The sequence below is a fragment of the Cricetulus griseus genome, chromosome 5 (genome assembly GCF_003668045.3).
Source record: "Cricetulus griseus strain 17A/GY chromosome 5, alternate assembly CriGri-PICRH-1.0, whole genome shotgun sequence".
Classification (NCBI taxonomy): domain Eukaryota; kingdom Metazoa; phylum Chordata; class Mammalia; order Rodentia; family Cricetidae; genus Cricetulus; species Cricetulus griseus.
In genome coordinates, this window is record NC_048598.1 from 115,526,916 (window position 1) to 115,541,772 (window position 14,857).

General features: G+C 39.6%; 1 protein-coding gene across 5 annotated transcripts in view; it reads right to left on the minus strand.

Moving 5' to 3' along the window:
- Nrxn3 (neurexin 3) overlaps positions 1 to 14,857 on the minus strand; it is a 1,486,512-nt gene that overhangs the window by 1,097,126 nt on the left and 374,529 nt on the right. For 3 of the 5 annotated variants that reach the window (XM_035445726.1, XM_035445725.1, XM_035445727.1), the window contains 2 exons: positions 10,308 to 10,609; positions 4,429 to 4,590 (listed from right to left, as the gene is read on the minus strand). In XM_035445726.1, coding sequence (XP_035301617.1) covers positions 4,429 to 4,590; positions 10,308 to 10,609 — 464 coding nt within the window. Of the gene's footprint in view, positions 1 to 4,428; positions 4,591 to 10,307; positions 10,610 to 14,857 lie in introns of those variants that run through there. The other 2 variants (XM_035445729.1, XM_035445728.1) reach the window with 1 other exon arrangement.

Genomic DNA, 14,857 nt, shown 5'->3' on the forward strand with positions numbered 1-14,857 from the left:
TGAAAATTTCAGAAGCACCTACTTTTTATTAAGAAAGAATAGGCTTCCTAGGGATAAGGATATAGCCAGATGCTTGCTAGCATACACAAATACATGGAGTTGCACTCATAGTACCACATGCACAAGCTGTAGAGGCATACATCTGCAATGCCAGAATTGAGAGACAGAGGCAGGAGAATTGGAAAAGAGCCAGCTGAGGTCTATATAATGAGTTTTAGGTCATCCTGAGATACACAAGACCTGGACAGAAAAAAAGGTGGGAAACAGGGAGGGAAGGAGGGAGGGAGGGAGGGAGAAAGGGACAGAGAGAGGGAAAAGGGAAGGATTGACTACAATGTTTAATGCCAGGAATTGTTGTAATTGCTGTGAAATGTTAATTATGGATCTCATATTTCAACAGAGATTATAAGGGAAATACTGAGGAACGGTAGGTGGATTGTCCCTCTTTTTACAAATATGAGAGACTTTTAATAGGGAAAAACCTCAAAGTAAAAGGTTTACCCTGAAAATGACTTGCTAATACAGGAGATGCGGAGATCTGCATGTGCAGATGCACATTCACTTAGAGCCGGGTTCACAGCTGCTTTGTAAGTAGCAATATGTAATTCTCATTCAATCCCTAAGATGTCATTGTGTAATAACATTTGCCTTATGCCCATTATTTCACTTGTCCTTAAGAAGAGTTCAACATAACTCTTAGGATCTTCTCATTACAAATTGGCAAACTGATACTCATTTATTTAAAAAGAATCAGTGACTAAGTCTAGGTCATATAGTGCAATCAAGTTTGTGTTTCTAACCAGGTTTTCTAATTCTTATTAGTATTCATAATATTAATGTGCTTGAGTATTTTGCGTGTGTGTATGTCTGTCCACTGCATGCATGTCTGGTGCTCACTGAATGCAGAAGAAGGCATTAGACCCCCTAGGACTGCAATTATAAATGGTTATGAGCCATCAGGTTGGTGCTAGAAATGGAACCCAGGTCCTTGAAAAATTCTCCAGTGCTCTTAACTGCTAAGCCAGCTCTACACCCCCAGGGTCTATTAAAAACTGTCAATTCCGTTATTCTTCTCATTATACTGTGATGCCTCCTCAGGCTCTTTGTGTACTGTTCACCCTCAGAGAGATTTCAATCCACCCTTCATGCTCTGTTGAGACCCTTTATTCAATATTTCTCTCATATTGGATATACATAAGGGATCTTGAATGATTCAACTATTGCCATGGCAAAAAAAATCTTTATAAAGGCAAGTGATCAATACTGCCTTAAAATCACTGATCTGAGAAAAATATCTACGCATTTTGAAATGTGTTGTTCACTCAAAAACTAATGGGTTGAAAGCCTCCACAAAGCTAAGAACAATTTAGGGCCTAGGGATCCATTAAAAACAAAAATTAAGCAGATACACTAAAACAGGAAAGGACAAAAAGGATCAAGAAGCCAACTTGGTGATATGGTGGTGCAGAGAAACACAAAAGTTTGATGACAACTTGGCTGTGGCTTTCACAGAGAGGCCAACTTAGGAGGTGTGCACAGAGGGCATAGCCAGCCACTTTATCTCAGTAGCAGAGTCAGAAATTAACTTTCAGTAGTAAAGCAAGTAGAGTTTCCCAAATGAAACCTGTTTCTGCAATAGGCAAACAGGTGTCCACAATCCTGTAATCTCTTTACCATTTCTGGAATTTGGTTACATGGCATTTCAAATATGTGTGTGCATGTATGTGCATGTGAACATATGTTTGTTTGTGTGTATGTGTGTAGGCTAGTAGTCTAGAAGTTGACATGGGATGCTTTTCTCAGTTACTGTCCACCTTAATTTTAAAGATAGAAGTCTGTCACTGAACCTGGAGTTCACAGATTTGGCTTCATTATCTGTTCAATAAGTTGTATTTGGGGGGGGGGGTGCAGGTGGCGGTGCTTGTTTATGGTTTTGTATTATTTTATTGGATTTTTCAAGACAGGGTTTCTCTGTGTAGCCCTGACTGTCCCACAACTCTCTCTCTAGACCAGGCTGGCTTCAAACTCAGAGATCTTCTTGTCTCTGCCTCCATCTCCTGAGTACTGGGATTAAAGTCATGTACCATCACTGTAGGCTTCTGACCAGGAAGTTTGGAGAAGCATCTTATCTCTGCTTCCTCAGCCTGGAATTAAAGGCTTAAACTGTGATTTGTGGTTTTCATCTTTCATGTGAGTTTGGGGGTCAAAGCAGGTCCTTACGCTAGCCCCACAACATTGCAAGTCATTCAACATTAGACAGCCTTCCTGTTTTCTTTACCTAATCTCCTCTATAACTCCTCTCTCTGTCTCTGTCTCTCTTTCTCTCTCTGTCTCTGTCTCTCTCTCTTTCTCTGCCTCTGTCCTTCACCTCTTCATGTTTTATGTATGTATGTATGTATGTATGTATGTATGTATGTATGTATGAATGAATGTATGTATATGTGTTTTGTTTTAATCTAAATTCTTCATGGGTAAAGTCATCATAGGTATCACGCTATTTTCCTATATGTTCCAAAATTCTCAGAGATAACCTTCCTAATTAACAGATAAAAAAATACTGTAGTTGGTAAACTGTTTCTTTGTCTCCAAAAATAACTTAGAGATGATTTATGTAACTGTGTATAGGGGAACCATAACCCCTGTGTCCCCTCCAGGAAACTCCATGTTCTGGGCTGTTGCCCCACAGAAAAATGGAGGACTATGCCATGTCAATCAACCCTTGAGGCATTCCTGATCCAAGTCTTTGGTGGCAGGAATGTTGCAATCATTTTCCTGATGAGAGTTCAATTCAAACCAGTATGAATTTAGAGTGGTTTTAGAGCATCTCAGGGTTCATCAGACTCTGAGTAGTGTGTGCCCTTAGTCTATTCAAACAGGAGGAAATCCCAGGGGACAAGTGCTGTGTGCCTACCACAATTTCTCCAAAAATAACAGGGGCATCCCCAAAGCCAGAAGAAGCTGATGTAACCACTGTCAGAGAGAAGGCAGCAGTTTCGATTCTCCTCTCCATTTGTCCTTCAGACCAAGAACAAAGCAAAGCTGTAATTGAAATATTCCTTCCTCTGTGATGCCTTCCTTTCCACCTCTTCCTCTCAACTCACACATGGCTTGTTGCAGCACGTGTTGGCTCAAACGTCACTTCTTCTCTAAAACTGACTCCCACCTAAAATTTATCTGTTTCCTCTGCTCAATCAGAGTATTTAGTCTGCAGCGCTCAACACATGTTCCTATGCTATAATTATTCATGTACTGATCTCAGCTCCCTTGCCTGACCATACAGTCTTTGAGCATGGACACCATCACATATAAAGAATCCTCTGAGGTTAAATACAGCACTCTTAAAGTCCATCGTGGTTGCCTGGTAAGTCAGCCCATTTAATAAATCTTTTCTGTCCATCTACTGTGTGCAGGTATAGTAGAGGCAATTCCTGTTCATCATCTAGCGCCACTGACAAATCCATGTACGATATCATCTACTGTATGCCTGCTGCTCAATAAACTCTGAATAACTATAATAAGAATAAAACATATGCCCCAGGAGGAGGATTGCAAGATGTCACAAGAAATTTTTATCTAAAAGAAGCAACACACTATCAGACTCTCAGGGAATTTCCCTAGGGAAATGGTATGGATATCTCAGGCAATCAAGCTTAGCTTAGATTAAAGAAAATGTACAGTGTACGGCTTCCCTAACACAGTGTGGTAAAAGAACTCTCACAAATCAAGGCTGATTCTTTTTGCCTCAACAATTGACCTCATAGGTTGAACTCACAGTTGACTGAAGCTCCTCTGCTCCCAAACAGAGGTCTCAACACATCAGCTACAAGGGTAATAAATGAGGAATGGCAAAGCCCTGCTGCTCTCTCACTGCTGCAGTGACTAGCTTTCGGGGAAGGAAAACAAAGAGAGAAAAGCAAGCCCATTTTTCCGAGCATGAATGTCACATGCTGAAATTTTGGCCTTTATTTTGACAAATGAGAAAAACAATTGGGAACTGCCACATTTAATAAAGACACAATAAAATGCATGCTATATTTTAGACAAGACACATAAACCATGTGACTTCTAACTATAGCTTCCCTACTTGCTGAACATAACATCAAACTTCACATGTGTCCTTGGGATTTCATCTGCAGTGCATGGTTCATTTACATTTCACAGCTATCTGAACAACAAGAGTCTCCGTTATTTAAAGAAGGAAACAGCGCTACAGAATAGGAAAGTAGCAAACCCAAGATCACACACCCATGGTCATCTTAGTAAAGGAAAGGGTGGGACCTTTACTTTAAAGTTCAAAGTCTTATCTTCTACAACATTTCATCACACACAAAGATTAGCAGCCATGTGCCATCATCAGTCTACAGATCTCTTTTTTATACTCAAGTAGCCATACCACCCACCCACATAATGGAAGTGTGTCAACCTTACCTCTTTAAGGCAGCCCATGAAGTTGTTGCTCACAGGTGAGCCTGGCAAGTCTGCAGTGCTTGGGCTTCCACCAACATAGAAGAAGTCATCTGAGCCCAGCATAGTGTAGTCCTCTTGAGTGTAGCCCGTCGTGGTAAGGATACCATCCACAGAGATTGTCACCTGATAGTAGGACATAGGGACAAAAAAAAAAAAATCCCAGCAATGACCTTACAATCCTATTAAAACTCAATGGCTCCCCCTACCTGTGGTTTCACCTGCATTGAGATTTTTGGTGAGGTATTCTTTCTAATTTGGCTTGACTTTGGTATGTGCAACCAAGTTCCATTTTCTGGTCTGCCTTCCTATGTCCCAAGCCTGCAATCTTCTCTGGTGGCTAATGGGACAGTTTGTTGGAATGGCTAAGCTGAGTACCTTGTTCCACCCATTACATACTTCATTGAGTCAGGCTAGAAAATGGAACCATCCTTAGACCATATCACTTGTCTCGGTTCACTGCTAAAAATGATTGTTTTTTTTTTCTTATGATTGCTATTTATGGCAGTAATGAGAAACACCAAAGGTGACATTCAACAATGGTATATGTTAGGGGTTGGTCTTTGGTTGTTAGTGGTTTTTCCCCCTTTTTTCTTTTCTTTTTTATTTGTTTCTTTTATGGTTCACACCACACTAACAAACATGCATTCAGGATAAGGATGGAGGATGGTCTCTGTTCTAACATGTCCAGAATGACACATGCTATGCACCATCCCAGGGTACCAACCCCTGCCCTCCCTTAACTACCACCACCACCACCAACTGAAGAAATGAGCCAATTTCAAAAAGCAACGTTAACAAAAAGAAATGAATGATGAGGCAATGATAACCAAAATAATAATGATGCCAATGTGGGGAGGGAATTAGCACCCAGACACCCATCATCCATAAGCAGAGGGCAGAGAGAAAAGAGGAAGCCTCAGAGCATGCACACACCATACACTGGCTGCCACACCCATGCGGAAACATCTGGTAACAAGAGAGAAGGTGGGAGAGGGGTGTAGTTCTGTGGGAAAGGATAAAATATCAGAATCAAAATCCACACCACACATGCATGCATTAAACGAACTGAAGGAAAACAAAATGGAAAGGGGGGATGACAAAAACTTAAAACTAAAGGATAACACTTCCCCTGCCTGCCACCTCCTTCACTGGAAAGAAAAAAGAAAAAAAAGAAAAGAAAAAGTCCAAACCCAACCCCAAATATATGAAGGATGAGAGGAGGATGAAGATGGGGAAGGGAGAAAAAGGAGAGTGGAACTGGGTTGATGGTTGGTTGCCAGTTGTTAGTAACATAGAGGTAAGTGTGGGATGGGTTCTGATGCTGATGCGGTTTCCACGAGACAGGACCATGCCATGCAATGTCTATGAAGAACACAATTGATGGCACTCCCTTTGGCCACAGTGAGGAGTGAGGTCAAAGAAAGGAGAGGAAGATTTAGGAAGCAGCATACTTTCCTCCTCAGATCACCTGTGGCAGCCACAGCCACATAAAGGGACAGATAGAGGGACTAAGGTGTAGGGAAATAGAGAAAACAGGAAGAGAGAGAAGGAGAGGAACACAGAGGCAGAAGGAAGTCCTTAGTAGAAATCTCTGTAATCCCTAGGCTGCAATTTGGAGGTTGTAAAATAGGTAAATAAAAATAGAACTAATTGAAGAAACTTTCTTAGAAAACAACTTTTGGGGGGAAAAAACAACCAAACAAAAGTGTTGAAAGGGGCTGTTCTCACCAAACTTGAATACTATTTTCAGGACAGCTACATTTCCTTCTATTTTTCTTTTTAAAGAAAAAAGCTTGCACTTCACTTAACAGCAAAAAAAAAAAACTTGAAAAGAAAGAAGTAAGTCTAAAGAGGACAAAAGGGGGGTTGGGGAAAAGGGGGGCAACACACGGCAAACCCAAAAAAAGACAATAAGAATGATATCTACCAGACAATGTAGTTTGTTTACCATAGCGTGTCCGATGCCTGAGTGCTTTGCGGAGAAGGGGGAAGAAAGGAAATTAAAAATTGTGAACAGAACGATTGTTAATTAAAAGAACTAAAAACAAAGATGAGTCGTTAGGGTGTTAGTACATTAGTCGGTTAGTAAAATGACACATCGCATGAGTGATCTTGTGTTAGTTTTTCAAAAAAAAAAAAAAAAAGGCACCCAACACAGAAAGAGAGTGGGAAAAGACAATGAGACCAGGACTCTATGGAAACTCTTGCTTGAGGACTCAGCCACCAGTCATGGCAACTGCCCGTTCCTTGCAGATACCATTCAGACCAAACCTCACTGCTTAGAGTTAGTATCATACTTACTTCCCAGAGCTCCTCTGAATGAATGCTGCCAGCGTTTCTTTCCCACCCTCTTAATACATGTTCCCCTGTACTGAAATAAAGAGCCACCACCCCAAAACACCAGTCCATATGTAGACAAATAGATAATTAAATACTAATGATATGTTAGTATTTGTTTTCACATTTGAATCTAATTGCACAGATAGGCCATCCTGAAAAGAACCAAATGCTAACACAGAGAGCCTCAGACAGCAAAACTTGATCATACCACATTTATTAGGTCTCCACAGACTAAGTGTCTGTGACCCTACTGATGTCTGCAAATCTGTGAGCCAAAAGAACATGCTCAGATTTCTTTTACTTATAGTTTATAATATCTATGTCATGATAATACACCAAAAACATTATTTACTACCCAATAAAGTTATTAATCTCTTTACTTTGCCAAAATGGCTGGGAAGGAATATCCCCCATTATTCCTTTGGAACACTGAGTTAAAAATTTAAACAATTTTGTGAATGGATATCAGAAATAAAGGCAGATTAAACATGATTAGAAAAGCCCTCACTACAATTAATCTCCTCTTTGCTACTAATTTCCAAGTGCTTAATTGACAACACTTTTTGAGCTGGGAGTCTGGGAAGCTGGAAGACCTGCCACCTATTTTGTGTGCATGTTTTACCAAAAGAGACACCCAGATGTAAAACTAGTTATGTGACAGACTTGACCTGGGGTTCTAGTAAGATAAAGGATACTATCCTTTGCTCTGTGCAATCACAGATTCATAGAAACACACACACACACACACACACACACACACACACACACACACACACACACACACACACACACACACAAGAGCTTTAGTTTGAACTATAATTTGAAACAAACACAGGTAATCCACATTTGAAACCTTTCATTCTGAAGTTCCTATCTGGGCTTGGCTCTGAGTTGACATAAAGACACAACCACCTATTGGTGGCCATGGAAAAAGAAAATAGCAGCTCTGCCCTCCTTGGTAACCTCATGAATCCCAGGCCAATTTTTCTCAGATAAATCTTTCCCACTAAAGACATTAGATTTTGCCAAAAAAGTAGATGGGTTGCCATCAGCTTGTTATCAAATATTTACGAAGCCATTTACAGTTTATTTGAAATACACAGAGGCTTCCCATTTTTCTAATGTATTCTAGGGAACTCAAAAGTGATGATATAAATATTTCAGTGGGTGAAATAATCTTAGATAGTACAATATTGAATGGACCTTATTTGTAAAAATCAACCCCACCCTGAATCTGGATTCCAATATGTTTAAGTGATACAGGTATTTTTTTTTAACATGTGATCAAGATTGTCTCTCCTAAGAAATACTCCAAATTCCAAGAACTCAATAGCTTTTAATTAGAATAGACAACTCCATTTTCCTGAATCCTTGGCAGCGGGCAGAAACATTCCCCTCTGGGACTGAATGCCCAGCCTGTAAATCATGTGCACGTCACAGCAAATCTAGCACCCAGACCATGGATGAGCTCATAACCCTTCTGGAACAGAAGGCACTTTGCATATTTAGCCACCACACATGGCTCAGGAGCATTGTAATCAGAGTTTGCAATGCATGCTGTGATAGAGGAAGGTGAAGTGACTTGCCCCAGGGCACAGAGAGGAGCTGGACTCTCAAACTCAGAATATATTAGAAACTCTACAGGGTGATTTTTCTCACAATGCTCCTGACCAAACATATTTGAATGAGAATTTAATTTATCTGCTCGGCTTAAAGGGCTTACCTGGGGCCTGATACTCTTGGAAAAGGTGTTTTTGGTAGAAACAAAAGTGAGAGTTTTGTGAGAGTTTTTGTGAGTGGCTCCTGAGTAAGTAAGAAGTGTGTGGGCAGGAGCAAAAGAAGCAAATTGATGAGATCTGTGAGCTGATAATGCTGTTCAGAACATAAAGTTTCTCCTCAGATGACTAAGGCTCCAAAGGTATTATTTTGGACATGCCGAGTGAGACTGGCAAAAAGTCATAATTCACTTTTTGGTGTAGAGTTCACAGCCCAGATGCAGTGAGTATGTCTATGCCTGCAAATGGAAATTTGATTTGGGAATGTCTTATTAAGAAGTTCCTCTGGGCAGCAATGAATGGAGGTGATGAAAAAAAAGCACTTATATATTAGAATTATTTGAACTTGAAGGGAAATCATAGAATAATAACTCATAAAATTCGAATTCCTATGTGGTGGAAATGTTGGGGACTCAAAGTCTTGTGTTACTTGACAACTTCACTATAAACAGAATAGGATCTCCCAGTTAGTTGGCTTCCTTGATACACTTAAATGTGCAGAAGAGTGTTTTGACTATAATGTGTTTCCAGTGTGTGCCAGCCTATGCCATTTGTTTAGCATTTCTTAGGAGTCATACTTTTATCAAACAGAAAACATATGCAAACACCTGCCATGTCTTCTGCTCTCATGTTTACACAAGACAGCATTAAATCAATCATATTGCAAAAGAAAATTTGATAAGCACTTTCTGGAAATTTGCATACTGTTTTCTGATTAATAAAGGATGAATGCTGTCCAACTGGTTTGCGTGACAAATTTACAAGCAGAGAAAAATACCAACTGAAAATAGAAACATGAAAAAGGCAATCTCAGCACAGACCTGGCTTTGATGGGAAATGCTTTTCTTTGGCTGATGTGTACTGATAAGGTTTGATTATTATCATTATTAGTAATGAAATGGAAAACAACTTCGCTTGGCTCAGGCTTTCTGGATGTGGTGTCACCTGACGGAGTTGCCTGCTTAGAATCCACAAGCGATGGGAGTTCTCAAGCACAGTATCGGGAGAGCTGCTCCAAAGATGATATTTTTATTTGGGTGCTTCCACTTGCCAGGCCTCCAAGGCAACTGAAGAGTCTCGGAGGTAGAGACAAGGGCAGTGAGGTAGGACCACAGCATCAGGGAACAGAGAAACATGATTTCAGAAAGATCCCGGCTATTAATTCCAAGGCAAGAGAGGTTCACATAACAGTAGGAAAAGAAAAAATAAATAAATAAACAAAGGTGGGGAGGGATGGTAAATTAATAGGAGAGGGAAAAGTTATTTTTTCCTGGAGTGAATTAAAATTATTATGACATCATGGCAATGGCTAACTTAATTAAAAAGGAAAACATATACTCAAAGAATGAGGACAATCCATCAAGCTGTGGAAACAAAATGCTGTCCCTAATTGAATTTAACAACACTATGATAAGATTTGAATGTAATTAAGAAAATGATAAAAAGTAAAGCAGAATAATAAGAATGGAAGTACTTATCATTTTTATTATCTATACAACGGTTATTTTTTTTCTTAAAGAACAAGTACAAATGGGGAATTAAAGTATAAGGAGAAAAATAGAGTAATAATTTTTCCTTGTGAAATTGAAAAAAAATTGGAGAAAGTTAAACTTTAGCATATCTACATCCAGATCCCTAGCCTTCAATACCTCACCAGTCACTTGCCCCACACCAAGTGTCTGCCTAATATGGGCCTTCCAGGATTGCTGTCCCCCCGGCCATTACCTGCCGGAGATTGCGTGTCACTTTGACATCATGCCAGGCGTTGTCGTTGAATTTCCCATTCACTGGCTCTACAATAGCCTCAAAGGCCCCAGAGCCCAGGTTAATGACCAAGGAGACGGCACCGTCCTTCAGAGCTAGGTTAACATAGTCGGCCGACTTGCCCGTATGCAGGATGAGCCCGTTGCGTTGCCAGGTCTTAAAGGAGAGGGTGATTTCATCACTGCTGCTCTGGATGGGGTTCTGAGACAGGTCATAGCACAGATACTCTGAGCCTCGGAAGGTGGCCACGTTCTCCTCTCGAGCTGCGGGGAAAGAAAAAGACAAAGTGGTCATGCCTTGGAGAGAAAGAATCTACTCTGGGCAGCTCCTACTTAACTAGAGGCAAATAGGAGAGCAGACTATAAACTATGTGCCCACGTGACAATAAAACAAATAAGAAAAACAGTTCAATGGAGTGGACCGCCTTTCCTTCAAATGTTCTGGAAGTAAAACCTATGGAGAAAATTCATTCAAAATGGTCAATTGGGACTCCCATTGTCTTTGCATCAGGGATGGTATTTCAATATTTCCAACAGATCCAGTTCAGAATAGATAATTAACTATCCTTTCCAGCAGAGCACTCCTTAGCTCTTGGTCAATTTCATTAAACAATAACTTGAAATAAATTACTCTAAAACATCGGCTTTGATTTCCATCCATCAGAAACCTAGCGAACTAAGGTTTCTATGGTAAAGTAGGAAGCCCCATAGAACATGATTGGACTTTTGAGTAGAAGATTGGACTAGAGAAAGTGATAAGTCAGGTGAGGGAAAGGGCACGGCATGAAACATGGTGATAAGCTTTGACTAGAAAGCAACACAACCCTTAGACTCAAGCAAAGAGGCCTTGTGCTCTGAGCAGACAAGAGGATTCCTCTCAGAAAGCTCCTTCCTGATTGGAACTTGCTCTTGACACAACCATGTTGGCCAAGGATAACAAGGCCAAGGAAGAATCCCAGTGCAATCTTATATGATCTTTCAAGACCATATTTCTGACATTGGCACCTTGAAATTCCTCATCTGAAGCCTGTTGAACGAGGCATCTTCTAGGGACCCATTGTTTTCTAAAAGCAAAACATGTTTCTGGTGTTGACACATCAGTAGACAAAGCTTAATGTGTAGACTGAGGCATCCACGGGCATTAATCTTAGATAACTTGTAATATAAGACAGAGCTGAATTTGGCAAGGAAATTAGGGACAGTCATAGTTTCAGAACCAGAGGTGTTCCTATTCTCCCCACAGCACTATTACCCAAGGAGTCAAAAAGTTCTAAACTCAAGCCTGGACTTCCAAATAGTTACAAAGTATTCTCTTTAACTTAAGAGAAGAACATACAGCTAATATGACTAATTCATAGATTATTTGACACACAATTTTGGCACACAGTGCATGAATGTTTAAGGGAGTTCTTGTTAGGCAAACTCAGAATGCAGTATTTCATACCAGACTCAGTCAACTTCTATTTAAAAGAACTTAAGTAATGAAAGAAAATTGGCAATAAAATATATCTAGAAACTTTGGATAGGGAAATTCTATTTTCCCTTAGCTAAACTACATTTCAACCTTACAAGCCATAGATAGCCTAAATTACCTCAGCTCAGATTCCTATTAACCACCTCAGCTCTACATAAATTACTTAAGCAAAATAAAACACATATTTTCAAATCACACAGTAATAAAATGAAGTACAACAGTCTTACTATGTTTCAAAAAAAAACCCACTACAGATAGTTAAATTAGCCATAACATCACAGCACCAACAGTGTGAAAGCAGAAATTAAAAGTCCAAATTCTCAAGAGTTAAAGAAGAAATGTTTTTTGTTTCTGCATGTTACACAGGGTCTCAAAGGTGTGTCTGTACAAATCCAGTCATAAGCAAAGGTACCTGCTTGCCTATAGATCACTAAATTGTAGAAGGTATAATGTGTATGTTTCTATCTATAAATGTGAGTGTGTGTGTGTGTGTGTGCATCCATATGTGCATATGTGCACCCATTCATACATGTGTGTGCCCATTCATATATGTGTATGCCCGTCCATATATGTATATGTATATGCACATTTGAATATATATGGAATAAGCAAACAAGTAATACTTGGTACATATTTATGCCTGGTGCATTCTCTCAAAAATAGCCTCAAAAAGTTAGGAATCTGAAACTTGACATGGTCTGTGTGTTTGAAATATACTCAGTCTAATCCTCTAATGCCCTGTCTACTGTCACAACCTCTCCTATCATTTGTGGAGAAGCATATTTACTGAAATGCAACTAAACAACAGACCTGGAAATAACTCTCATCTAGAATAGATGACAGTCACATGCACTTGTCAGCTCTTTCTCTACAGAGAAAGACATGCACAACTACTGTTGTTTGGTCTTTGATACTACACATGACGAAACAGTGGGCATCTTCTCTGAAAAGCTAAGTTATGTGTTGTGGGCCCTGAACTAGGATGAGTGAATGAGGAGAGCAATGTGGAGCTTACATTAACCATGGAGGACCTTTCAAAGGGAAAAGCCTTGACACAAAACAGCAAGGTATCAGGATGTTATTTAATGTGCCAGACTGTGCTTAGTATTTTTCCTGTAATTAGAGGAAGGAATCTGTCAAAATAGCACAATTTCAAGCTATAAGGTGTTTTAGGGATTGTTTGATTTAATGTCTTTATTTAATTAAGGAAGAAACTGATGGGTAAGAATAAGTGGGTGTCTAAGGTGATATAGTGTGTGGTAATGAGGACTTGAAGGACCTCTGGTCTTCACCTGTCCCTGTGACTACCTTTTCAAATATGTCACATGCTTCCAATGGACTTCTCTAAGGCTGTGTGTAGTTACATGGATCTGTGTGTGGACTTGTAAACCAGACTGACATTAGGTAAAGTGATCTATGAACCAACTCCTCTCCCACTAGGTTAACCACCTGTGCTTACCAAAAAAAAAAAAAAAAAAAAAAAAAAAAAAAAAAAAAAAATTTCCTTTTCCTCCATGGATTCTGAACATATTTAAAACAAGAGAAAAAAATTTTAATGTAGAAGGCCATAAAAGAAATACAAATGATGACATTACCACAGAAAACAGAATACCACCATAAATAAATAAGATATAAAACCATTGCGAGAAGGAAACTATCTATGCAAATCACATGATTATTTATGTTAATATCCTAAGGAATATCACATGTAGCTAGGTGTCTTCCATTGGGAGTATCTAAAGGAGATTGCTGAAGCACTCCACAGCCTCTCTGATTTCTCCACTAAACAGTGCATTTGTTCAGTTTACCTCTTCCCTGGGCCAGAACTGGTGATCAAGAGTGGCATCATCCCAACTGCCCAGATTTCTCATCCCAGTGGGTGTCCAATAAGAACAATAGATAGCTGCAGGGTCTGCTCCAACTCATATTCTAGAATAGCAAACTTATTTTGGCTTTAATTCATGGGATTTAATCTTCCTGACTTTTGAAAGGAAAAGCCTGACAACTCATGCCCCACTCTCTCAGAGCAAATAAAGGCTAGGGACGAGACAGAGAAGGACTTTTAGAAGATTATCCTGTTGCATACCCTCACAGTGGAGATACTTTTTCTCCCAAGACCCTGACCTATCTTAATTTGTTCCAGTAGCTGAGACTCAAGCATATTCTTATCACCTTGAAAACCATATTGGGCTGACAGGCAACATAACCGAAAGGGCAGAACCAGATAGTGACAAAATACATTTCTAAATCAACTCAATTCTCCAAACCCTCCACTGGAAAAAAAAAGGCAACAGTACCCCAAATTCATTTTCTATACCTGATGTTTATAGTGAGAAGGAGGGTGCAAAGGACAGTGCAGTCACCTTGTATGTATTCAAGCTAAACAGGTGGAGAAAATGAATGCAGGGGATTATGTAACAAAGTACACAGCAGCTTAGCATACAGCTATGGCTTGGCAAGAAAGAAGGCACTAACACAGCTAATGGGCTGTTGAGATCCATCTAAATGATATCAACCAAAGTTTACTATCTATTGTGTAGGTACTAAAATAAAAATGTTATTGTCACTGTGTGAAAAGCAGAGCTCAACTCCTTATGACAGCAAATCATTTACCCACTATTTGTAGCCATCCAATTGATTAAAAACTAGATGGAATCTAGATACGTATAGCTGGAGGTTTTAAATCAGTTTGTGTAAGATACATGAAGTACTGATTTTTCAAACAGCTGGCTAATCGAAGTACTGAAATATATGTGGCATTAACATGCATTTTTTCAATTCTGTTCTCCACAATCCCAAAATAAAAAAAAATACTTCCAACTAGCAATTCATAGAATAATAACTCTGCGGGAAATTCCAAAGTAGTTTAAAATATCCAGTGCAATGTTTTCTTACTGTGAAGTCCAAGAGGTGTGGCTTTGTAGCTTGGTGTCTTAAAACTCAACTATGTCCATAGATCAAGAAACACATGCCCACACATTCATGAGTACACACACACACACACACACACACACAGAGAGAGAGAGAGAGAGAGAGAG